Consider the following 24,969-nt stretch of genomic DNA (forward strand, 5'->3'; position numbering starts at 1 on the left):
GGCACTACACTATCTGATGATTTTCCTCAGCAGAGAGATCTTTTCTCTTTCCCATATTGCTTGAAACCTGTGGCCTGCTTAATAATGTGGAACATCCTTCTTAAGTAGATTTCCTTTAATTGAGCTCATCAGACAAACTAATCAACCCAGCTCTCTGAAATTAATTATATTAAAATTAGATTCAAAGAGCCCTGACACACAATACCATCTATAAATTTAATAGCACAACAAAAAATGTATGACACTTAAATCCAATTTGCATAATAATTTGGAACACGGTGTATAAGGTGGGCATCCCATTTTTTGAGGGTTTGTTTTTTCAGAACAAACATCTTTTTGACTTCAAGCTGAAAAGTGGTCCTGTGACCACTCCTACAGTATTGAGGGGGAAAACCATCTCAAAATCCCAAAATAAAGAAAATAATTAAAAACAAGGTTGAAATCAATATAATTACAAGCAATGATTCCGCAGATAATACAGATTGTATTCATCATCATGGTGAACAATAAATTCTCAACTTACTGAATCAAATCATATTTATGGGTTAATTTTACTGTCATAAGTCGAGAGCACACATTTTCAGTATGGTAGCAAGATTTCATGTATTTTGTTCTCAAAACTTTTAGTACTTGTCAGTTTGAAAATGTAGTTTTCAAAGTGAAAACTACATTTTCAGTTTGAAAGCAGGACTTCATATCTTTGTTCTCAAAACTTGTAACCCTTCTGCTCTCTTTCAAACAGAAAGCAGAAGGGGGGTCTGTTTGAGACCCTTCTGCTAGACCTTTTTGTTGTAGGTCATTTTGACTGACAGCGTCAAAAGCAGTCTGTCTGACAGGTGGGGGTGTGACCAGGACAAAAGAAACACTGTTGTCAACTTATTCACTTTGTTGCTATGTTTATTGACTATTCAGACTCCTCTAGAGACTTTTCTTCAAAACAATAAGTAATAATACATTTAGCGACTCTTATTCTGTGTTGTGTTGTGATAGGTGGCTCTAAGATTCTGGCTTGTTTATTATAGTTGTCATAGCAACCACTACCAACTGACATAGCAACTGTCATTACAGTTGGGTACAACTATATAGAACAGGGGTGGCGAACACGCGGCTCTCGAGCCGCATGCGGCTCTCGACCAATAAGAATGCGGCTCTTTGCCTGTTACCATATTTTCTATATACTGTGGCTCTTTCCTCGTTTCATGTTTCTTTTCTTCTTTTTTTTTATATCTTAAACACACTTAAATCCATCAGGGGTTATTAAAAACAAATAATAATATTTTAAAATTAATAAATTAATTTGACAGATTGGGTGTTTTTTTATGAGACGTAAGACGTAAGAGACGTAAGTGACCGCCAATCATATGCGCGGATTACGTCTCATGCCGGGAAATTAGGTAAACATTTTATATGCATGCAGACCGCAGACTTGCCTTCTTTGTAAAAATGGCAAAATGCAAAGCTAAACGAAAATATGACGATGAACACAGGACATTTCTGGAAGAATGGGAAGATGCTTACTTTTTTATTGAACGGAATGGCAAATCGCTCTGTTTATTATGCGATACCACGATATCACATTACAAGGCTTCAAACCTTCAGCGTCATTTTAGCACACTCCATGCTAATATTGACAAGGATTTCCCCAAAGGTACTGAACTACGGAAGCAAAAATTGAGCACATTGAAAAGCCAGGTAAAAAGACAGTCTCAAATGTTTCAGCAATTGACCAAGCGTGGAGAAGCTGTGACACTTGCATCCTATAAAGTGGCATGGAATATTGCCCGTGCTAAAAAACCATACAACGAAGGCGAGTTTTTAAAACAGTGTTTTGTAGATTTAATTGACATTTTGGCTCCAGATAACAAACAACTCAAAGATTCCATCACTGATCTCCAGATGTCACGACACACAGTTGAAACCAGAATATCAGACATAAATAATGCGCTTGAATCTGATCTACATGCAGACCTGAACGCATGTGCTTATTTTAGTGTAGCATTAGACGAGTCATGCGACATACAGGACAAGCCACAGTTGGCAATATTTGTACGAATGATTTCTGAGGACTGCGTGGTGAAAGAAGAGCTTCTCGATATTGTCCCATTAAAAGACAGAACTCGCGGCACTGACGTAAAAGAAGCAATGATGGAAGTATTCAAAACAGCGAATATGTCTTTAGAAAAACTCACCGCAATAGCCACGGATGGAGCGCCATCGATGATTGGTTCTGTGAACGGCCTTGTGGGCCTTTGTAAGGGTGATGACCTCTTCCCCGATTTTTGGAATTTTCACTGCATCATCCACCGGGAGCAACTCGTGTCTAAAACACTGAATTTAGACCACGTCATGAAACCTATGATGGAGATTGTGAACTACATCCGCACGCATGCCCTTACTCACCGACAGTTCAAAAATCTCATTGCTGACCTAGACGGAGACTTGCCAGGTGACTTGCCACTGCACTGCGCTGTAAGATGGCTCTCAAGAGGTAAAGTGGTTTCACGCTTTTTGGAGCTTTTGGAACCAGTAAAATTGTTTATGGCAGAAAAGAACAAAAGTTACCCTCAGCTCTCAGACCCCAAATGGCTTATGGATTTGGCTTTCTTAGTGGACATGCTTTCACACTTGGACAAACTAAACCTGGACCTGCAGGGGAAATTAAAAACTCTTCCTGATCTGACACAAAGTGTATTCTCCTTTGTTAACAAGGTGAAGCTGTTCAAAGTGCACATTCAAAATGGCAATCTGTCCCATTTTCCTTCATTGCGCAGCGCCCAGCAGAAGGCTGGCATTAGAATGAATATGGGTCAGTACGTGAAAATGCTTGCGCAACTGTACGGGAGCATTACTTCGCGTTTTGAGGACCTGCAGCAGAAAAGACCACAGATCGCTCTTCTCATCGACCCTTTTAATGCAGAGGCAGACTGCCTCAAATCCCCGCTTGTCACTGATGAGGCAGCGAGTGAACTGGAGATGATTGAGCTACGCGAGGATGACAGACTGAAATCTCTTTTGAAAGAAGGCCCTGTTGCGTTTTGGAGAGTTGTGCCAACTGAAAAATACCCGTGTGTAAAAAGAGCCGCCCTCAAACTGCTGTCGATGTTCTCCTCAACATATGTCTGCGAATCCCTGTTTTCTACCTTGAAACACGTGAAGTCCAAGCATCGGTCCGTTCTGACTGACACTCACGTAAAGGAACTGCTCCGAGTGGCTACAACTGAATACCAACCTGATTTGCAGAGGATTACTAGAAACAAGAGATGCCAGAAATCCCACTGAGATTATCACCCCATCACCTCCAGCAAGGTAAGAAACTCTGTGATGTAGTTTGAAAAAAATACCATCTGACTAAACATGCCTGTGTGAATATTTCAATATTGATCAATTTACATTATACAGGCCCTATCTATGTATCTGAAGTGTGTTCATTAGTTGCGTGTGTCAGAGCGAGGGATAGAGAGAGCAGTGCCTGTGTGTGTGTGGAGAGGGGGGTGTCTGACCTCCAGGGTAGTTGCTGTATTACCTCTGGCTAAGCTGCATTTGATGTGTGTGTTGAGGGTGGACACTTGAGGGTTATGTTGTAAGAAGAGGAGTGTGTTATTAGAAAAATATATGGTTTTAATTATGTGTGTTTGTGTGCGCATGTGTGTGTGTCTGTCTTGGCAGGTCAGCGCGTGGTGTGGCTCTTGGACTTTCACAGTTAAAGATTTCGGCTCTTTGTGTCTAACTTGTTCGCCACCCCTGATATAGAACATGTAGAGAGTACACACTTTCAGCATTACGTTATACTGTATGTTGTACTATTACCTGTACTATTAGCTTCTCCTGCTTTCCCAGCACTGCTACCAGTCTGACACAGTCATTCATTCAACACCAAACCTTCACCAAATAGTCAGAGCAGAGCAGACCCATTTCACTTTGCCCACATTGCAAATAAATCACACATATGTAAAGCAGAGTAACCAATGCTTGCTAGTCGCCATGGCAACCTTTGTTACTTCAAATTCTGACTCGCCATTGGGCGGGCAAGGGAACAGAGGTGGGGAGGGTACTTTGTGCTTTCATACCCAAACCGGGGCTATGATGAAGTTGTTGCTTCGTGATGTTCACAGTGTCTCTTCATGCACTCTACACTTTAAATAGTTTTTTCTGCGCAGTAACGATAAGAGGGGTCGGTATTTTCTTGTAGGTATCCAGCTCAGCAGTTCAATCACCTGTATTGAGACAGAAGTCCAGTCAATCCTAACGCAGTTCGACAGTGTCACAACAAGGCCATCAAGGAGAAGATGTCTTCCTTTGCCGACTATGTTGTTGAGGACAACAAGACATCTGTAGATCGTAATGACGAAACAGAACTATGCAGGATTTATTATAGTTGCATTGACTCAGTTTGTGGGAAAATGAAAAATTGTTATAGAAACATAATTGTGACCTGATGGAAGCACTCAATGCCCTGGATCTTGTGCAAGCCACTTTCTTGGATGTTAGCAAAGTGAAGACCTTCCTTTACCGCACCAAGACACCTGATGTGGACTCTGAATTTGAGGTGGCCTGCAACCTCCTTATGATACAAATGAAAGGGTCTTCTTCATCAGATGAGAATAGGCAATTAAGGCTGTAGGCAAAAGTTCAGTATTGATTTTATTGTGTTCAAAAACCTCAAAACTAAAAGCGCCTTTAAAATCATTAAGTAGCCTACTTTGTCGTGGTCTAAAATGATCTGATATTTCTTAGTATCAATCCTTCTTAAAACTGTCAAACAGATCACATATGATTCAGCTCAGTAAGTAAAGAATTTATTGTTCACTATAATAAGGTTGCCTACAGTCTGTATTATCTGTGGAATCATTGTTTGTAATTATATTGATTGCAACCTTTTTTTCTTTTTTGTTTTTATTTTGGGATATTGAAATTTTTGTTGCCTTCACTGATTGGTTGAATTGTATGACTGACAAATGGAGATTGGGAAAATTGGCCAAACCGAAGTAAAAAAAAAAAAAAGACAAAACAAAAATAGCTGATTCTGTGGGTGGGCACAGCTGATTCTGTGGGTGGGCAATGCCCCCCCCAATGCCTGCCCATGCTGCTGGGGCTGTCCTGACTCCTCTCTGTGTTTCTGTACACCAACAATCTCTTTACACACAGCTTCACCGCTGATTTGTTTGTTTGGAGGTTGCACAGCATGGTGAATAGGAGCTGCTCTGGCTCTACTCAAAAGTGACATTAATAATGGAAGCTGAAAGGTCCAATCTCTATGCTGTGGAAAAAAACACACCAACCAAATCATCAGTCCTCCACTGCAGTACTTGGACAGCTACGTGTTCATGTATGTGCTGCATGTTTCTCATATTGTTTATGAAGCGTAATTACAAATAAACAATGTTAAAGTGAGTATTGTTTGCAGTGGCTTCCGAAAAAACTCCCAAGTTAAAAATCAGGGAAAGAAAGATAAACCCTGCCTGATTACCTTGTGGGCTCACATTTGTCACTGCATTCTTCTCATCTAATTACATTTAATTTGACCAGAATAGAACAAAGTGAATGAGCAGACAGAGAACAGCAGTGTTATGCACGGTTCTGATGATGATGATGTGTTCAAGGTCCCAAGGAAAGGAGAAAGAAGCTGAGACACTGTTGAAAGAATCCATCCACTATGGTCCACATTTTGCTGATGCTTACTCCAGTTTGGCATCTCTATATGCTGAGCAGGTAAAACATCCCGAAAACAGTTTCCTCTATGTATGTATGCTTCTAAGCATGTATTTTACATTTGTTAGGCTTGTGTTCTACTAGAATGTACATTATTGTTGGTGGTCCTGTGCTCATTTCAGTTATATTGAATATAATATTATGTACAGTGAACCCTCGCTATAACGTGGCTCACCTTTCACGGCCTCGCTGCTTCGCGGATTTTTTTGTGCAGTTTTTTTTCACAGTGCATTGTGTTCTGCGTCCTGATTGGCTAAACAGTCTCCACGCTACTTCTCTTTATACCGTAACGTGCCAATAATGTTACTGTATTTAAATATACGTAATACAGCTTGCCAAATTTTGGCAAATATTTTTGCCCAGAAGAAAAAAGAGTGACAGCAACTACCAATAACTATGTTCTTCTCTCGAAAAAAACACACCTGCACCACAGGCTTCAGAAGAAAAAGCCACTAGAGAGCGGAGTCAGGCTGCGGCGTCACAGTCAGAGGTTGCGTATTTCACTGTTGAAATACGCGAGTCACAATTTGTCCTACTGTACTTCGTATTGATGATTAAAATTATTAGTTTACTATAGTTATTTGTAAGAAAGCTTTCTATTTGTTCAGAAAATGCTTGGGCCTGAAAACAGGTTTTGTTCTTTGGTTTCAATGTAGAGTATTTAATTATGCTGTATAATAATTGTAAAAAATAAAGGTAACTACTTCACGGATTTCGCCTATTACTGGTTCTTTTCGGAACACAAGCCCCGCGAAAAAACGAGGGTTCACTGTATATACAGTACAGACCAAAAGTTTGGACACAACTGTGTGTCCAAACTTTTGGTCTGTACTCAGTTCAGACCAAAAGTTTGGACACACCTTCTCATTGAATTCAATGAGAAAGTGTGTCCAAACTTTTGGTCTGAACTGTATATGTGTGTGTGTGTGTGTGTGTGTGTGTGGGTGTGTGTGTGTGTGGGTGGGTGGGTGGGTGTGTGTGTGTGTAATATGCTGTTTAAGTGAAAGATTCAAACATACTTAACGAACTGATAAGAAAGGCTGGGTCAGTTGTGGTGATCAAGCTGGCTGCACTTGAAGAGGTGATGAGAGACAGAATGCTGGAGAATTATCAAGGATAATGCCTTTCATCCCCCTTACAGCCTGAGGAGCAGACATAACCAAAATTACTGAAGCCCAGATGTGCTAAAGAATGCTACAGCAAGTCCTTTCTGTCTGAGGCTGTCAAACTTTATAATACATACATAGTCTCTAGAGCTGTGCGTTTTAAATATTGAATATATATTTAGCAATAGGGGTGTGCCCTTACCATTATCACTGCTCATTGTTATATATTATTGTTGTGTGTTTATTCTCATTACTTTATTTATTTATTTAAATTTTTATTGTGTCCTATGTGACAAAATTTCCACCATTAGAGGATCAATAAAGTATTATCTTATTCTGTCCTCTCACAGAAACGATTTGCTGAGGCAAACGAAGTGTATTTGAATGGCATAGAAAACTGCCCAGACAACTCCGACCTACATAACAACTATGGTGTTTTCTTGGTAGACACAGGTAAGTTACAGTATATGTTCTCCCAGTCTGATCCAGAGCACGGTGTGTGTACATGCACTGGCTAGCCATCCCTTTTTCCTTGCTTCACTGAAGCCCTGTAACTCCCAGTTTCTTCTTAAACAAGTTAACATGATAATAAATAAGAATCTCATTGAAAAGTTATTTTATTTCACTAATTCAAGTCAAAACATTAATAGTTTTTAGTTTTATTAGACAAAATTATGTAGTCCAATCATTTAATTCGGTTCATTTTTGATAAATGTGGCTGACAACCTATGAAAACCCAAAGCTCTCTCTCAGAAAATTAGGGTTTCACATTAGACCAATAAAAAGGATTTTAATGCAGAAATGGGGTCCTACTGACAGTATGCCCATGCACTATACAGCACATGGGCTGTACTTGGTTGGGCTCTTTTAATATGAATTGATTGCAGCATCAATCCAGCATAGCATGGAGGTCATCAGCCTGTGGTTCTGCTCAGGGGTTCAGGAAGCCCACAGTGCTTTAGTGGGAAGGGGTCTTCAGCTCATCTGTGTTCTTGGTTCTTAGGTCTTTCACATTACTGAAAATAATAGTGAACAAGTGAAGATGAAAACAACTCACACCCTAACACAGTTTATTGTTCATAAAGGTCCCAAGACTTAAACAATGGGTTACACTGATACCCGGCCAACATCCTCACCACTGTCTTTCTGGATATCTGAAATCTGATGTAGAAAGGGCCCCCTCCAGTAAAACCCCCTAAGGTAAAACATTAGTTCTACACCTATCTTCTCCTAAAATGCGTCTGGCCCCCACACGGTAAAATACTGTAAGATCCATGAAACGCCATAACCAATAAAAATAAATGCAACAAAAAACCTGAACCTAAACTTGGATCTAACAATTCTTCAATGATTTCAGTGACCTATCTGTCATATGTACTGATTATGACTATTTTATCATTGTTGGAGATTTCAACAGCCATGTTAACCTCCAAGACAGAGGGGGCAAAAAAAAACAATGTTATACAAAACCATTGGCTTGAGACAGCATGTCAAACAACCAACCCACAACCCAGTACACACTCTGGAGTTCATTATCAGTAAGGTTCTATTTTTTTCTCCAATTGTGGTGGCACTTGTCTGTTCAAAAGCCTTAACACATTTAAATTCAATTCATATACAGTACAAACTGAAAGTTTGGACACACCTTTTAATTCAATGAGTTTCCTTTATTTTCATGACTATTGGCATTGTAGATTCACACTGAAGGCATCAAAACTATGAATAACATGTGGAAATATGCACTAAACAAAAAAGTGTAAAACAACTGAAAATGCCCCTTATATTCTAGTTTCTTCAAAGTAGCAACCTTTTGCTGTGATTACTGCTTTGCACACACTCTGCATTTTCTTGATGAGCTTCAAGAGGTCGTCACCTGAAATGGTTTTCACTTCATAGGTGTGCCCTGTCAGGTTAATAAGTGGGATTTCTTGCCTTATAAATAGTCATTAAAATAAAGAAAACCCATTGAATTAGAAAGGTGTGTCCAAACTTTTGGTCTGCACTATATATAGTACCAATTCACAACAAATGTCCAATTCACTTTACAAAAAATTATTTCAACTCAATTACACATGCATTCCAACTGACCCTAGATATGAAACACAACGGTGTTTCTAGCATACTGTCGTATTGAGCATATGACAATATGCTCAATTAATAATTGTTTAAAAAGTTTCTATATATATAAAAAAAACAGCAGTTTGCAACAAGCCATTGACTTGGAGCATTAACTCCTCCTGGACTTGCATTGTGTCATTGCATTGTGTCGTTGATTTTACAGCAGTCTCTCATACAGAACATTCATGTAGCAACAGTGGAGAAGAAAAACTCCCTTTTAACAGGAAGTAATCGCCAGCAGAATCAGAACCTAGCTCAGTACACAAAAAGGAAAACAGATAAACTGATGTAGGATTATTTTCAATGTTCATGAAGGTAAAAAGTTAATAGTAGGAGAGAGAATATGAAACCATTCTGATCTGATTCTAAAGATCATTATCGACTTCTTTTAAAGTTTTGATTTCTACTTCTCCCCATCTTTCCCACATCCACATTTGCAACAACAGTTTTCCCTTAAGTCATCCTTTAATTTCTCTCCTTTCACTTTTGACTATTTTCCTCCAGGAGAAGGGCATCTAGCCACTGCTCACTATCAGGAAGCAATACGACTTAAGCCAGCACATTATGTTGCTATGGTGAACCTGGGCCGTCTTCTTCGGTCATCCAATGAGAACGAGGAAGCTGAGATGTGGTACAAGAGGTGAAAAACAGCTTTACTTCAAGTGGAAGCTGCTGTGTGTGTTTACTTTATCTGTGCTAGAAAGGGAAATGAAGGATCAAACTTCCGGCTTCTGAAGGGAGCTATCAGATCATGTTGTGGTGCTCTGAATGGCCGCTGTGTTTTCATTACAAAAAATAAAATAAAAAACAACAAAAGTATTTTGAAATGTTCAGTCATTATTAATAAAAAATAGTGTTGCACTGTTTCCAATGATGCCAAGTATTTACTAAATAGCTAATCAAATTGGAACAACTTTGTACATTTAGACAAACTGGACAGACAGATTGGAGTAAAGTTAATTATGTTACCTATTGAGTGTCGATTTCAGCTGTCACATGGAGCTAGTGGAGTCAGAATCTGTTGTAAACTACATAAAACCAAAGTGGTGTGTGAAACAAAACTGAGATCATTCTATTCCAATGTTCTTCACAGTCACCAGACCTCAGTGCTTAATGTTATTCTTCATAAAGAAAGCAAAATGAGGGTTTCATCAGTTTTATTTATATTATCACTCACTGACCTGGACCAAACATGTCATCTCTGAGGAAAGGTCTTGCTTTCATTGTACTAGCTCATTCAGTTTTGAACCAGTTCAGCTTGACCTGTGTACGATTCATATGTTTAACAATGATTTTCTAAAGTCTAAATGCAAATGGAAGAGTGACTAGTTAGTTGCAGACTATGTAGTCACATTCATGTAAAGCTAAAATGGTGACCTCTGACCTCTGCAGAGCTCTGATGGTCACCAGGAAAGTTGACATCCTGACTCCTCTTGGAGCGCTGTACTACAACACAGGCCGCTATGAGGAGGCACTCCATGTGTACAAAGAGGCTGCTACCTTGCAGTCAGACAGTACTGATATCTGGCTGGCTTTGGTAAAAAAAAAAAATTGCACACAACCCATTTTTTGCTTATTCTTATTTACTTACATACAGAATTGACACATCTGTTATGTGTCCCAGGCTCAGGTCCTGGCCATGGCTGGGCAGAGCTCAGAGGCAGAGAAGATGACCTTGGACATAATCTCCAGAGAGCCCACCTGTATCGAATGTTATCGCCTGCTCTCTGCCATCTACAGCAGGCGTGGCAACTACACAGAGGTGTGTATGTGTACCTCTGTTAAGTCCCCAAGTCAGTCTAGGGATAAGGGTGGAGTGTAATAGTAAAATACCAGCAAATGAAGAGACAAAACTGTGAATAAAGGTAAAAATAATCATTTATTTAAAAGTAAATTATGAGTTTTAACGAACCACCTGAAAGAAAGTGGGGGGCAGGGTTAGGGTTGGAAGTTACAGCAGTGAGTTTTGCCAGCTGGGTTTTTCTCTCGTCATACATCCAGCAACTTCAGCTCGTTCATCATTCTATGAATTGCAGCTCTGCAGTTGTTGTGTGACTGATCAATTCCGGTTGATCTGTCCATATTTCGGTATAATGAACAATTAAATTCTCCCCCAATTATGCGTGATCCTTTAAGGATCACGCATAATTGGGGGATAATTATAAGAATTACATTAAAACCATATTTATTAATTAAAATTAGAGGTTCTGACATGAAACAGCCTTTAAGTATTAGGTACCTTCCTCTTCTGTCTTTAATGTTGTTTTAATTTGCACTGGGACTGATTCTTGTATTAGATCAGGGGCGTCAAACTCATTTTCATTTTGGGCCATATCAAAAATCAGAATGTTCTTAAAGGGCTGGTTGTGCCAGAATATATTGATAAAACCAGTGAAACTGTGAAAATATCAATAAATAGCTGTTCCTCTGGGATTTTGTGATCATTTTAGGTTTTTTTTACAATCCATATGACAGATTTTGTGGTGAACATTTAGAAATGTTTATAAGGAATTTTTACAATATTTGTGGTAATGTATGATATTAAATGTTACTCTTTATCACCTGTCGTATCAGTTACAGATTCAATGTTTTTGAATTTTAAGAAAATTTGCAGTAAAATCGGAAAAAGTTTGGAAATTTGTTGATTTTGTGAGAATTTTGCAGATTTGTGAAAAACTGTAAGGACTTATTGATGTAATTTAGAGTCTAGAGCAGGGGTGGGCAACTCCAGGCCTCGAGGGCCGGTCTCCTGCAACTTTTAGATGCATCTCTACTTCAACACACCTGAGTCAAATAATGAGGTCATTAGCAGAACTCTGGAGAACTTGACTGCACTTAGGAGGTGATTCAACTATTGGATTCAAGTGTGTTGGACCAGGGAGACATCTATGAGTTGCAGGACACCGGCCCTCGAGGACCAGGGTTGCCCACCCCTGGTCTAGAGGGCCACATAAAAAGCTGCGGCGGGCCACATTTGGCCCCCGGGCCTTGAGTTTGACCCCTGTGTATTAGTCATAGCCCCTCTAGAATGAAAGATAAGCAGTACCATACAAATATCGACCCTCCACCTCCTCCTTCTCCTTAAATTGTTCTCATAGAGAAGATGCATTTCCTGAAGAAACACAATTTTAGAGTCAATTTCTTTTAATCTATTCATGATTAGTTTTGACTTTTTGGAGGCAGTAAAGACCTCTGCAGTTCCATGAAATAAAATTACATTTTATGCTCTGAGGCATATAATAAAAAAACTAGTGGGCTGCTCAATATTACAGCAATTGGATGTTAGAACACATAGGAACACAAACTTTTCCCTTCTTCCAAGTCACTTCCCTAAACTGGGAGAGTCCCACTCACAATAACTACTGTATGTCTCAGATTATTGCCAGGAACCAATCCACACCAAGTGAGGATCAGTAGAGCCACTTTTAGCCTAAGCTGCAAGAAATATCACTGTTACTGCCAGTAGCGATTCTAGCCCTGTTTTAGTGGTGCTTTAGCACCACTAAAACTGTATCTCAGCACCCCTGAATCAAGTTGCCACCAGTCCCATAAAAAACGGAGTCGTCCCATATTTGCCCGTTAAATGTTCGTCCCGTATTGAACCGATAACTGTCCGATAGAAACGCCTATCATACACACATCAACACTAAGTTTAACAATAATGACCAAAATAAAACACAGGAAATATTAAGGTCAGCTAAATTGTCATGGCGGGAGCTAAAGGACCCCAGAACGCTACGGACCGACGCTGAATATCACCGTTGCCTAGAGACGGACACTACGCAGCCGCGGTCAGCTGCCATCAACTCGCATCTTTTTTAAAACGTCCTCAACCCGATTCCATGTCCTTAGAAGCAAAAACGCTTTCAAAAATACAGACGTGAGTGAAAAGACGCGCATTATAAGCTGAACAATTTCAGAGAGGATGAATATTGTGTACATCTGTCGACAAAACAAATGTGTCCATTGTGGCGCAGTGTGCTGCTGTATGATAGAGAGAATGGATCAGGAGAGGAACTGCAGACCCGTTAGAACCTAAAGAACCAGAAATCGTCTCTTCATCCTCAATCATCTCCTGAGGCTGATATGGTACAGAACATTTAGTTATGATTGATTCAGTTTCTTATTGTGATTTTAGCTGACTATTGTGGTTTGATTCTTTGCTTAGGATGTTGAGTTTGGATGATATTTAATAAATAATAGCATTAGCCAAAACAAGTGGCCATTTAAAGAACAAATCATACTAATAGATTAACAGTAAATACATAAATATTTCCTACATTAAAAAAGTTTGTTAGGACTTTCTGTGAATTTTACTCAGAAATGTTGATATATTTTATGAATGAGGGTTGCTTGGATAAGTTGACTTTCAACCAACAAAGAAAAATGATGCTAAGCAAAAATGCACCAGACCTGCCGCCCAGGGGCGGTTCTAGACGGGGGCCAAGAGGGCTTCTGAAGAAATTATAAATAAATGTCTTTTTTAAATATTCAGTGGTAGATATTTTTTAAACCTTTGCAATTTTATTTAACAAATTAAAAATTATAGTACTGTACTTTTAGCTGCTGTATGGAGATAGAATCACACTTTCCATCTGCTAGATCAGGATCTGCAACCTGAATCTCTGGAGACACAAGTGGCTCTTTGGTTCACATTATTAAATGATGAAATATTGCTCTGTGTTTGTTTAATTCTTTTTTAAGTGTCTCCATAAAAAAAACACTGACTACACGGGCCCCTCTACTAAATTTGGTAGAACCAGCCTCCAAAGAAAATTGCAAAGACCATACATATATTTTAACCAGCAATAAGGGGGCAAACTTGTATCATCAGCACCTTTATTCAGATGACAATTTGCAATGCAAAATATTATGCTTAGTGATTTTTTGCAATGGGCAATGCAGTACTTAATTAATTTACAATTATTTTTATATTTATGAATGAAATTGTGTACAGTATTGGCTTTATTTATTTGAAGAGTATTTTGTAGTTCAGTACAAAATTGTGTATATGTGCAAAATATTTGGATAAATAATGAGTTAGTCTGATCCTGGTCCTTAACCTTGTTAATTACTCTTATTGGTCTTTTTTGAAGTTTGATTAGTGACTGTTGTGTTTTGTAATTCATTTCCCAAACCTCTCTGGAGTCACTTAAATAAGATAAAACTAAAGAACAGCCCAGAATGTTTGGGTTGGGCTGTTTCTGTGGGAACAGAAAGGTGTTTGTAGGCCTGTCACGATAACAAATTTTGCTGAGCGATTAATTGTCTCAAAAAATTATTGCGATAAACGATAATATTGTTTGAAGACCTTTTAACACTGATTTAATGGAAATGACGTAATAATGCATGCGATTTCCTGTCAAAGATAGATACACTTTATTTTCAAAAGAACATTTAACACTGGAACTGATAAACAAAACAACCAAAAACAAAAATAAAATGGATTCTCAGTCTCCATTAACAAAAAACTCACTTGAAAAAAAACTAAACAACATAAAGCCAAAGTGGAAATAAATACTGCATTCAACCAAAAAAAGTAAAGATTATGAAGTCTGTATATTATGTTGCCCTTCAGTAATAATTAGATTTAAATAGAGAAGATGGGCACATCGACTACCTGATGCAATAGTTCACACTACACGATTTTTTGCTCCTATTTTTCCCCTTACAACAATCTTAGAACGTTGGTCTTTCTAAGATTGTGTGGTGTGTTACGGTAGATCTCGTTGCCGCTCTGATCTAAATCAGGGGTTTTTCCCCGACTGGGCGCGTTAACGCAGCCTGTTGAATGTGACAGGCAGCCAATCAGAAAGCGCGGATTCTTCTCCGCACTTTCTGAGGGGAAATTACGGAGGGGAATCCCAAACAGCTGACACGGCGGAACCCGAAGTCCAGCGGACATTGGAGATGACATGTGGAAACAATATTAATGTTTATTCAACATGCAAAGAATATAGAAATGACAAGGGGAGGAGTTGGAGCGAAATTGCTACCGCAGTTGATAAACCCGGTAACTTTTCAGCTGTTCTTCGTTAACATGACGTAAATAGGTTATAATGATTTTCATTCAGTCAGGACTTTACGCTGACACTAGCAACATGCATTGCAGGTAGATTGTAGTAAAGCATTGATTAATGCCTGGTTTTAAAATTAGTTAACTGAACTTGTAGTCATTATTTTGTGCCCATTGTTGGACACCACAGGGCAGGAACGAACCCGATCGAACCGTTATACCTAGGATTTCTGTCGGGTAATGTGTGGACCGTCAGGTTTTGAAAATGTGCCGACAATCGGCCGACAGCTCTAAGATCTTGTAGTGTGCGCTGGGCTTTACACTAAGGAAATGAGGAAGGGAGGATCAGTGGAGAGCACCTTTTTTCGTTCAGTGTCATCAACAGAAAGAGAAAAAGGTCAGAAGAGACGATAATGCCGATAATTAAAATGACGTCGGTAGTTTTAATTTATCGTACGATTAATTGATTTATCGTTTATCGCGACAGCCCTAGGTGTTTGGTATTGAAACTATGATTGTCTCACTTCATAAACTGTGAACTAAAATATTAAAACCTTGACTCATAATGTCTACTTTTCCATAGATGGACATATAACGTTCAGATAAAAATAATGGTAATACAATTTCTAAGTATGATTTTGAAATAAAGTTCAGATTAATGACTCATTTTCACTAGTCATTAACCTGAACTTCTACCTTGATAATAAACTGGTTTTAGGTTTATTAACCCTATAAATTTAGTAAAATGTTCTTCAAATGACTTTAAATGCATAGTTTTAAGTAGATTTTATTTTCATTTCTGGGAGAGCAGACCACACTAGGACTGAGTCACTCCACAGCTGCTTGTGTCTCATTAATGTTAGCAGATGTTGGCAGGTATGATGTGGTCTAGAGATTCTGTTTCAAACTGAGTTCATACAGCTCTGGAAAAAATTAAAAGTTTCTCTGATTTTACTCTTTATAAGTACATATATGTTTGAGTAAAATGAACATTGTTCTTTTGTTCTGTGAATTACTGACATGTCTCTTAATTTTGTTTGTGAATGTATGTACAGTATATAATCAGTTAGATTTAGAAAACCGCACCAACGAATATCTCCTCATGGGTCTTAGCCCTGCTGGGGGCTAAGCACCCCTAAAGCCTCAGATCCTAGAATCACCCCTGGTTACTGCTAAACATTTTTTATCTCCAGCCCACTAATACTGAATAACAATTGAAAGGACAACTTCACACTTAAGTGGTTTTTGTTGCATATTTTTGTTTAGGAACAAATATATAACAAACTGAATCAAATGCACAGCAAACTGGAAAGTGTTGGATAAGGATTTTGTTTATTTGCGGACATTACCCAATCTGAGGCATCATGCTTTACTTAGCGCTCTGTGTGTCCGATGCTCTCTTGGATTTCCTTGACAAACTCACTTGCTTCCCAAGGTGTTTTTAATGTCAGTGTTTTGCTTTTATAAGTCACTAGTAGCATTGTAGGGTGAGTTACTTCATTACGAATGCCCAGTTTAATGCAGCTCCTTCCGGATCGGATCGAGCCTTTTCCTCAGCTGGTGCACTCCCGTGGCCAGGTCAGGGATGAAGCAGACTGGTTGCTCCCTGTAGTAGATGTCTTTTTTTATCTTGTGCAGCTCAATGACAGTCTGCTTTTCTCTGTAGTTGAGGAACTTCATTATTAGGGTCCTCGGGTGGGAGACGCTGTCCACTCTCGAATCAATTCTTTGAGCTCTTTCTAAACTCATGGAGGGCTGCAGCATTTCTCTCCTCAATACTTTGGGTATCCACTTCTCCAAAAAAGCACATAAGTCTGGTCCCTCGGCGCCTTCTGGCAAATTCACAAGCCTTAAGTTACTCAAGTGAGACCTTGTTTCCAAGTCTGAGTTTGTCTTCCATCGATTTGTTTTTAGCTTGTAGGTTAGCCACCTCGTCTTCTGTGGTAGCAATACGGCCCTCTGTTCGTGACATAGGTTCATTATAGCCTTCATCTCCTGTTTCACATCTTGTAGTGTCACCATCACTACAAGATCAAGTTTCGAGGAAAACTTGTAACTTAAGGACTCCAGGGCGGCCAGAACTTGATTAGACTTATTATTTTCTGACTTGTTTTTTTCTTCTTGCAGAGCCATATTTTCGTCAGCTTACTAACAAAAACAATGAAAACCTTTCCCTAAGTTTGGATGCCTTGTTCAGCCCAAACCTTTTCCCTTTCAGACCAAACCTTTTACCTTTATGTGTTTTAGTCAAGTCATGCATTATACATTAAATTATCCCTTTTTCCGCATAATTTTTACATGAACAGCAATTTCTTTTTGTCCTTATCCCAACAGCAACAGCAGAGCGAGGTTCAGCACGTCTTCCTACCTGGCCACCATAACCAGAAGTCACTTAATTTTATTTTCAGTGATTTTGTGATTGTTGCAGAGCACCTTGGTCAGCTGAGGTTGTTGTAAATGTGCTATGTAAATAAACTTTGACTTGACTGCATGTCAAGTACAGTGGTTCAGTTGTTTCACAGCGTTTGTGATTTCTGTGACAAACAATCAACTCTCAACAGTGGTTGGGTTCTGTTCCTGCAGTTTCCATGGAAACAGTCAAGTTATATCATATCAGCAACCAACTGTTATAGAGCAGTTGCCACTCATCCTGTTCCTCTGCTTTCATGCATTCTATTTCATAAAAATCACCAGTGATCATTTTTAAAAGGCATATTTGCTGCTCATCATGATAAAATTAGATTTATGTTTCTGCTGGGACTATGATGGACATACATAGTCCTAGACATGCATGAAAATGGTCAACCAGTTTGCTGTAACGTGCTTTGAACAGTTCAGCAGAACTAATAAAGAAGATGGAGTCTGTGCTTGTGCTTATTAAGTTTCTTTGTCTTTTTAGCCTTGCAATGACAGATCTGACTTTTATCGCTTTTTTTGTTTCTCTCTCCTTTGACAAACTTTCTGGTAAATGTAGCAGAAATGTAACCTTATTCATTGTTTTGTGTGTGTGCGTGTATGTGTGTCAGGCTCTATTGGCTCTGGACTTGGCCCTGCAGCAGAATCCCAGTGATCTGACAGTGAGGGCAGAATTACATTTCTCTAAAGGAAACCAGCTGAGAGAGATGAACCAGCTGGATAAAGCCTTTGAGGTAATGTCTATTCCCTCTGTTTTTTTTTTCAAATTTGTCTTTCCCATGTTTTTTCCCCATGTTTCCCTGCTGTTTTGGTGTCAATTTATACCCCATGGTGAAAATGAAGTGTGCTTTCTTCAAATTTAAGTTTTTGCATTTCAGAACACAGTAAGAGAGCCAGTACTCCCACCACAAGCACTTCTGTTCTGATTTTGTATCATTTCCAAAATTATTAAAATTTAAAAAAAGGTGCTTCTCTTCCTCCCCTCTCCTTGCAGACACCACATTTGCTGCAGCTCACAATGTTGAAGTTAGACACTCCATCACCTGATGGATAGCAACAGCAGTATGGGTGTAACGGACAGGGGTACGCATGGGACATGTCTCCCAACCTTCCCATAGCTGTGCCCTCTGTCCACCATATTTTTTTTCAGCTGTTGCAACTGCTTAATCTATTGGAAATATGTGGCAACATGTTTTTCTGAGGTATATTTAAATATAAGTATGCATGTGTAATACATGCTAATTGTGAATCACTGAGGGGAGACGTGTTACTGAACAATGCTGCACAGTGTGTCAGAATCATGTTCATCAAACCAACCAGAGCCAATAAAAGGTGAAAAAAACTTTGTATAGTTCTTTCCAAACAAACTGTGCAAGTTGAGTAATGTTGTTCCATGCAGATAATGCTAGCTAAATGAAAACTATTTAATCCATTCCAGTATGTCATGTTAAGGTAGTCAAAAAGAATACTAAAAGACATCTAAGAGTTGCAGGACACCGGCCCTCGAGGACCAAGATTGCCCACCCCTGAGCTACAGATATCACTGTGGGGTAGAGTCCAGGCCATTAAAATGATTATTACACCGAAATTAAATTACCTATTCAATTTATTACCTCTCAAAATCCCACACCCTATATTTAAGACCTTGGACAAAATGATAAACAACTTTATTTGGGAGGGGAAAAAGCCTAAAATGTCTGTCTTAAAACTCCAAACTAAAATTGAATACGGAGGATTACGACTACCCAATATGCAACTTTATCAGGAAGCTTTTATAAGCGCACAAATAACATCACTTATGTTAAACAACCACAATAGTCTGATCTGGGTGAACTTGGAAGGTGAAGTAAATGCTCAATTTAAAGCTTTTGATTATCTATCCCAACATCCAAATGATGGAGTTAAATCCAATCCAATTACGAGTCACACTAAAAACGTTTGGCAGCATTTACATAAAAAAGCAAACACCTGTCCCTTCACTCAAGGAACAGCCTCAGTGTGGAATAACCCAAAAATAAAAATAGAGGGGAAAATGATCTTTTGGAGGAGCTGGCATACAAAAGGGATTGAGAGTATAAACTGCTTCTTACAAAATGGTATCTTACTGTCATTTAAACAATTTCAATTTGTCCTACTGTACTTCGTATTGATGACTAAAATGATTATTTTACTGCAGTTATATGTAAGAAAGCGTTCTATTTGTTAAAAAAATGCTTAGGCCTGAAAACAGGTTTTGTTTTTTGGTTTCAATGTAGAGTATTTAATTATGCTGTATAATAATTGTAAAAAATAAAGGTAACTACTTCACGGATTTCACCTATTACTGGTTCTTTTCGGAACACAACCCGTGCGAAAAACGAGGGTTCACTGTAATCCCACAGAAAAGCCGAAAAAAAGAAGCTCTGGAAAAAAGAAACTAGACATAAGAAGTAAATTACAGAAAGAGACTACATGCCATTAGTCCATCAGTAACTCTATCCATCCATCTTCTTCCGCTTATCCGGGGTCGGGTCGCGGGGGTAGCAGCTTCAGAAGGGAGGCACAGACTTCCCTCTCCCCGGCCACTTCTTCCAGCTCTTCCGGGGGAATCCCGAGGCGTTCCCAGGCCAGCCGAGGGACATAGTCCCTCCAGCGTGTCCTGGGTCTTCCCCGGGGCCTCCTCCCGGTAGGACGTGCCCGGAACACCTCACCAGGGAGGCGTCCAGGAGGCATCCTGACCAGATGCCCGAGCCACCTCAACTGGCTCCTCTCGATGTGAAGGAGCAGCTGCTCTACTCTGAGTCCCTCCCGGATGACTGAGCTTCTCACCCTATCTCTAAGGGAGAGCCCAGCCACCCTACGGAGAAAACCCATTTCGGCCGCTTTTATCCGCGATCTCGTTCTTTCTGTCATGACCCAAAGCTCATGACCATAGATGAGGGTGGGAACGTAGATCGACCGGTATATCGAGAGCTTCGCTTTTTGGCTCAGCTCTCTCTTCACCACGACGGACCGGTACAGCGCCCGCTTGACGGCAGACGCTGCGCCAATCCGCCTGTCGGTCTCCCGCTCCCTTCTTCCTCCATTCGTGAACAAGATCCCGAGATACTTGAACTCCTCCACTTGGGTCAGGACACCCCCCCTGACCCGGAGAAGGCACTCTACCCTTTTCCGGCTCAAGACCATGGCCTCGGATTTGGAGGCACTGATCCCCATCCCGGCCGCTTCACACTCGGCTGCGAACCGCTCCAGCGAGAGCTGCAGATCATGACCTGATGAAGCCAAAAGGACCACATCGTCTGCAAAAAGCAGAGATGAGATCCCAAGGCCACCAAATCGGATCCCCTCAGCACCTTGGCTGCGCCTAGAAATTCTGTCCATGAAAGTGATGAACAGAATCGGTGACAAAGGGCAGCCCTGGCGGAGTCCAACTCTCACCGGAAACGAGCCCGACTTACTGCCGGCAATGCGGACCAGACTCTGACACCGGTCATACAGGGACCTGACAGCCCGTATCAAAGGGCCCGGTACCCCATACTCCCGGAGAACCCTCCACAGGGCTCCCCGAGGGACACAGTCGAACGCCTTCTCCAAGTCCACAAAACACATGTAGACTGGTTGGGCGAACTCCCATGCACCCTCCAGGACCCTGCCGAGGGTGTAGAGCTGGTCCAGTGTTCCACGACCAGGACGAAAACCACACTGCTCTTCCTGAATCCGAGGTTCGACTATCCGACGGACCCTCCTCTCCAGGACCCCTGAATAGACCTTGCCAGGGAGGCTTAAGAGTGTGACCCCTCTATAATTGGAGCACACCCTCCGGTCCCCCTTTTTGAACAGGGGGACCACCACCCCAGTCTGCCAATCCAGGGGGAACTGCCCTGAGCTCCATGCAATATTGCAGAGTCGCGTCAGCCAACACAACCCCACAACCATCCAGAGCCTTAAGGAACTCCTGGTGGATCTCATCCACCCCCGGAGCCTTGCCACCGAGGAGCTTCTTAACCACCTTGGCGACCTCAGAGATTGGAGAGCCCAACCCAGAGTCCCCAGGCTCAGCTTCTTCAATGGAAGGCATGTTGGTGGGATTGAGGAGATCTTCGAAGTACTCTGCCCACCAGCCCACAACGTCCCGAGTAGAGGTCAGCAGCACACCATCCCCACTATAAACAGTGTTGGTGCCGTACTGCTTCCCCCCCCTGAGACGCCAGATGATGGACCAGAATCGCCTCGAAGCCGTACGGAAGTCTTTCTCCATGGCCTCTCCAAACTCCTCCCACGCCCGAGTTTTTGCCTCAGCAATCACCCGAGCCACATGCCGCTTCGCCCGCCAGTGGGACCCCTGCTTCCGGGGTCCCACATGCCAAAAAGGCCCGATAGAACTCCTTCTTCAGCCTGACGGTATCCCTCACCGAAGGTGTCCACCAACGGGTTCAAGGGTTGCCGCCGCGACAGGCACCGACAACCTTGTGGCCACAGCTCTGATCGGCCGCCTCGACAACGGAGGCACGGAACATGGTCCACTCAGACTCCATGTCCCCCACATCCCCCGGGACGTGTTCGAAGTTTTGCCTGAGATGGGAGTTAAAGCTCCGTCTCACAGGGGATTCTGCCAGACGTTCCCAGCAGACCCTCACAACACGTTTGGGCCTGCCAGGTCTGACCGGCTTCCTCCCCCACCACCGGAGCCAACTCACCACCAGGTAGTGGTCAGTGGACAGCTCCGCACCTCTCTTCACCCGAGTGTCCAAGACATACGGCCGCAGATCCGATGAAACAATGACAAAGTCGATCATCGAACTGCGGCCTAGACTGTCCTGGTGCCAAGTGCATATATGGACACCCTTATGCCTGAACATGGTGTTCGTTATGGACAATCCATGACGAGCACAGAAGTCCAACAACAGAACACCGCTCGAGTTCAGATCGGGGGGGCCGTTCCTCCCAACCACGCCCCTCCAGGTCTCACTGTCATTGCCCACGTCAGCGTTGAAGTCCCCCAGCAGAACAAGGGAGTCCCCAGGAGGAGCACTCTCCTGTACCCCCTCTAAGGACTCTAAAAAGGGTGGGTAATCTGAACTGTCGTTCGGCCCATAAGCACAAATGACAGTCAGGACCCGTCCCCCCACCCGTAGGCGGAGGGAGGCTACCCTCTCGTTCACCGGAGTAAATCCCAACGTACAGGCGCCGAGATGGGGAGCAACAAGTATGCCCACTCCTGCCCGACGCCTCTCACCTTGGGCACCTCCAGAGTGGAAGTATGTCCAGCCCCTCTCAAGGAGGCTGGTTCCAGAACCAGAGCCATGCGTTGAGGTGAGACCGACTATTTCTAGCCGGAACCTCTCGACCTCACACACTAGCTCCGGCTCCTTCCCCACCAGAGAGGTGACATTCCACGTCCCAAGAGCCAACTTCTGCAACCGAGGATCGGACCGCCAGGGTCCCCTCCCTCTGCCGCCACCCATCACACAATGCACCCGACCCCTTTGGCCCCTCTCACGGGTGGTGGGCCCATGGGAGGGGGGACCCATGTTTCCTCTTCGGGCTGAGCCCGACCAGGTTCCATGGGTAAAAGCCCGGCCACCAGGCGCTCACCATCGTGTCCCCCCCTCCAGGCCTGGCTCCAGAGTGGGGCCCTGGTGACCCACGTCCGGGCGAGGGAACGCCAAGTCCAATGTTTTTGCTCATCATTGGGGTCTTCGGGCTGCGCTTTGTCTGGTCCCTCACCCAGGACCTGTCTGCCTTGGGTGACCCTACCAGGGGCATGAAGCCCCAGACAGCATAGGTCCTAGGATCATTGGGGCACTCAAACCCCTCCACCACGATAAGGTGGCAGCCCAAGGAGAGGTAACTCTACATTGGAAAAAACTGTTTCTACAGACATAACTTGAATTCATGTACACAAGAACTGTTAATTGAATATTCTGCATAAAGTTCTGTCACTTCAATCAAAAATCGATGTATCCCGATCTGAATAACTAAGGCATTTTTTAATATAGCTAGACTCTCATAACATATTTAATTTACAAGAAAATCCAAAAAATAATTCTTGCAAAGATCACCTGGTCAATAGGAGTACTGTACCTTGTGTTTGTTCAATGTTGTTCTGGATGTCCGCTCTTTCAAATCCTTTATTAGATTCTGCTCTTTCTAATTCTAATCAAAAGATTAAGAATTCAGTAGTTTCTCATTCAGTTAAAATCTTGTCACATATAAGAAAACATTATGGATGGACAGTCACATCAGTTCTTAGTCCATTGATAAATAACCACACATTCCCTCTATCAGCCCTAAATGTATTTCTTAATCAGTGGAAACATAAAGGGATTCAATGTACAAAAGATGTATTTTTTGAAAAGGCTTTTACATTTACATTTCAACAATTACATAGCAAATTTAATATGGAAAGTAAAGATTTTTTTTTTTAAATACTTACAGTCTCAAGAACAGATTTCCAACCCTTCCTAGTCAAACCCCATCCTCTTCTGTGGAGACAATCCTTCTGCTTGATCCAGTAAGAAAGGGTTTAATAACAAGGATCCATAATTGAAGACTCAGTGCCTACATTAGACCACCTGGAAAGGATGGTCAGGAAGATCTATGAGTGATTATTACAGATAGCCAGTGGCCCAAAGTCCAAAAATATGTTAATTCTACTTCTATTTGTATTAGGCATGGTATCTCTCAATTCAAGGTATTACACAGATTGCACTTATCTAAATTGAAATTGTCAAACATGTTTCCTCTGTTGATTCATCCTGTGACAGATGCACAAAAGGACCGGACTTCTTGTGCAACCTTGCTAAATGTACCGTACTCGGGTACTATCTCAGCTCGGTTCAAGTAATAATTCAGTTCTGTGTTGTGTAAATAATGGCCAGAAGACAGGATGAGATGAAACACAGTTCATCTGCACAAAACAGAATATCTACTGGTCAGGACTCAGGTTCATCACACCGGGAACAGCACCTTACGAGATGATAGCAGCCAGGATGCTAACGTTCACAGTGAGTGATAAGAACCTTAGTGAAAATGACAGAAAAAAAATAGAGTTTTCATGGAGATATAGTTGTGTTTGTTACAACATCAAATATGAAGTTGATACTGGAGTGTTATTTACTTAAAATCCCTATATATGCCACTTACATGGAACGCAGATTAGCCATTGTGCAACAGCATATAATATCACAAGAATTTTCTTGATAAAACGGGAGGGCACAGTTACATTCTTTCTGTTTGTTTTATTGCCAATAAGGTGCTGCATTTTTTTCAAAATGTCAATAACATCAATTATTCTTCACCTTAAACTTAGATTGCTGTTATATTGGACTGTTTGACTCTATCCAGCCTGATGCCAAATGTTGTTGGAGCTTTCTGATTTGTTTATTGATTCATTCAGTCTCTTCATTGTCTGTTTTCTCTCCTACTAGAATTACAAGTTGGCTGTTGATCTGAAGCCTGACCAGTCTCAGGCCTGGATGAACATGGGAGGGATTCAGCACATCAAGGTGATAACGTATATAAAAAATCTAAATTACGTTCACATGCCATGCATAGCCGCACTCTAGCTATGGATGGCATGTAAAAGAATAGCCTTTTTGCTCTCCAGCGTTGTGTACCTGCACA

The 24,969-nt window shown here is 41.4% G+C and overlaps 2 protein-coding genes and 1 long non-coding RNA gene across 7 annotated transcripts in view; all 3 read left to right on the top strand.

Annotated features, from left to right (window-relative positions):
- tmtc1 (transmembrane O-mannosyltransferase targeting cadherins 1) overlaps positions 1-24,969 on the top strand; it is a 102,616-nt gene that overhangs the window by 74,378 nt on the left and 3,269 nt on the right. For 4 of the 5 annotated variants that reach the window (XM_032590084.1, XM_032590083.1, XM_032590087.1 and 1 more), the window contains 7 exons: positions 5,601-5,709; positions 7,166-7,268; positions 9,438-9,573; positions 10,326-10,470; positions 10,558-10,695; positions 17,976-18,098; positions 24,774-24,851. In XM_032590084.1, the coding sequence (XP_032445975.1) occupies positions 5,601-5,709; positions 7,166-7,268; positions 9,438-9,573; positions 10,326-10,470; positions 10,558-10,695; positions 17,976-18,098; positions 24,774-24,851 (832 nt within the window). Of the gene's footprint in view, positions 1-5,600; positions 5,710-7,165; positions 7,269-9,437; positions 9,574-10,325; positions 10,471-10,557; positions 10,696-17,975; positions 18,099-18,358; positions 19,087-24,773; positions 24,852-24,969 lie in introns of those variants that run through there. The other variant, XM_032590085.1, reaches the window with a different exon arrangement.
- On the top strand, positions 1,090-3,744 carry LOC116737097 (general transcription factor II-I repeat domain-containing protein 2-like). The gene is made up of 2 exons (XM_032590091.1): positions 1,090-3,306; positions 3,667-3,744. The coding sequence occupies exon 1, from the start codon at positions 1,408-1,410 to the stop codon at positions 3,277-3,279; it is 1,872 nt and encodes a 623-aa protein (XP_032445982.1). The 5' UTR covers positions 1,090-1,407; the 3' UTR covers positions 3,280-3,306; positions 3,667-3,744.
- Positions 19,580-23,798, top strand: LOC116737107 (uncharacterized). The gene is made up of 2 exons (XR_004342737.1): positions 19,580-19,832; positions 23,191-23,798. It is a non-coding gene; the product is annotated as an uncharacterized LOC116737107 (long non-coding RNA).

This window comes from Xiphophorus hellerii, chromosome 17 (genome assembly GCF_003331165.1).
Source record: "Xiphophorus hellerii strain 12219 chromosome 17, Xiphophorus_hellerii-4.1, whole genome shotgun sequence".
Lineage (NCBI taxonomy): Eukaryota > Metazoa > Chordata > Actinopteri > Cyprinodontiformes > Poeciliidae > Xiphophorus > Xiphophorus hellerii.

Excerpts from the sequence above, each read along its gene's own strand:
- LOC116737097 (XM_032590091.1), top strand. The coding sequence starts at position 1,408 with ATGCATGCAGACCGCAGACTTGCCTTCTTTGTAAAAATGGCAAAATGC.